This window comes from Aplysia californica, unplaced genomic scaffold, assembly GCF_000002075.1.
Source record: "Aplysia californica isolate F4 #8 unplaced genomic scaffold, AplCal3.0 scaffold00559, whole genome shotgun sequence".
NCBI classification, from domain to species: domain Eukaryota; kingdom Metazoa; phylum Mollusca; class Gastropoda; order Aplysiida; family Aplysiidae; genus Aplysia; species Aplysia californica.
Window position 1 is genome coordinate 173,360 of NW_004797829.1, and position 1,599 is coordinate 174,958.

General features: G+C 42.8%; 1 protein-coding gene across 1 annotated transcript in view; it reads right to left on the bottom strand.

The window, feature by feature from the left end:
• Nucleotides 1-1,599, bottom strand: part of LOC101864012 (fork head domain transcription factor slp2) — a 45,479-nt gene that overhangs the window by 29,244 nt on the left and 14,636 nt on the right. The window contains exon 2 of the mRNA XM_005106859.3: nt 1,044-1,288. Coding sequence (XP_005106916.3) covers nt 1,044-1,288 — 245 coding nt within the window. The remainder of the gene's footprint in view (nt 1-1,043; nt 1,289-1,599) is intronic.

The following is a 1,599-nucleotide window of genomic DNA, read 5'->3' on the forward strand; positions in this document are numbered from 1 at the left end:
AAATAAACAATCAAGACATTTCTCTGCTTGTCGCCTCTATTCAACGCCCTATTTGTTTAGAGAGTGTTATCTTATATGGCGTAGGTACACATCCCAGTGACCACCCACAAGAACTCCTATCACTAACATGAAAATAAGAAAGAATTATGCTTTACATGATTGTAAACCTGGGCTCACTGACCTCTCAACCATTGGAACTTTCATTGACACACTTTAGATCATTAAGGAGGTTGGCTGCTTTAGCCGATTCCAATCAGGGCTGAATTGGGTGCAGATTGTGTGAATAAAGTGTAAATATACCATCATGCATGAATTGCATTTCTGTGTCGGTGCTGAATCTTTGTATGTTGATGTTCTAGTAATCCACCCCAAAATGTCCCTTGTGGGCCAGTAAAGTTTATCTTATCTTCAATTATTTGAAACCAGCTTGTAGATGGAGATACGCCAGGACATAAATCTCCCCTTCAGGGAATCAAATCCACTTTTTTTTTGTGTAAAACGTCGAAAAGGGATTTCCAACAGCTCTCATGACTTGTTATTACTCAAACAAAACTAGATTAGTTCATTGAGGACCCACATTCTGCAACAATGCTTGAAGACACGCCGCTTTGTGGCACTTTGAAAAAGAAGCGTAATTTTGTCATTCAAATAATTTTTTCATTTCTGTTTTCTTTATTTGAGACTTAAATCGACAGGCAGCAACATGCATTCTAAGAACTAAGCAAATTCAGCATTTCTGATTTTGTGATGTGCTGCTGGTTGATCATAATTGATCGCTTTTAAACACAAGGAGGCTATCCCGAAAAATGCTATTTTTTCCCTTTGTTCAGTTCCTTTAGGAGGATTTTCTCTATAACCAAACAAATATACCCACCAATGAAACCACACTTCTCCTACAGGTAGGGCAATGGCCACTTTTGGTATACGTCACGTTTTCTGGACATCCCCCCCCCCCTGAAATCTGGGTTAGCCAGCTTGTCCTTAAAAGCGACCAATTATAGTGTCCACTACATCCTTAAAGTGTTAAAACTCGAATCACCCACCTTCTCTCAGCCTCTGTGTAGGGCGAGTATATGGAGCTGAGAGCCGTGGGGTTGAAAGAGGTCAGAGGTGAGCCGGTGGAGGGGAAGTAACTGTTGGGCACGTGGTACATGCTGAGGTCACACTCCTTCTTCCGGCCCCGCCGTCGAGATCGGCGCCTCTGACGGAAGTCTCCACGCATGAAGTCCTGGATGTTGGCGGGATGGATGGCCCAGTAGTTGCCCTTGCCGTCCTCGCACCGGCCAGCCTGGTCGGGAATAAAAAGTCATTAAAAAAAATATTTACGGACAGTTTATCTGATTTTATAGCGAAACATTTGTTTTTATTTTAGTAGAGGTTTTGCGGCGCTCGCAACTGCATAAGGTCATATAAGTGCCAGGGGGTGGATGTCAACAGAGAAGTCCTTACAGGGAATCAAGATTACTCTGTTCACCTCTCTAGCTTCAACAGAGAACAAAGTCTGCTTCGACTATCAAGGCACCCCGGAAATAGCGGGTCACAAGAGTGTGACAAACATACAAAAGAAGTAGAGGAAAAATGATGATAGTAAGGATTGGG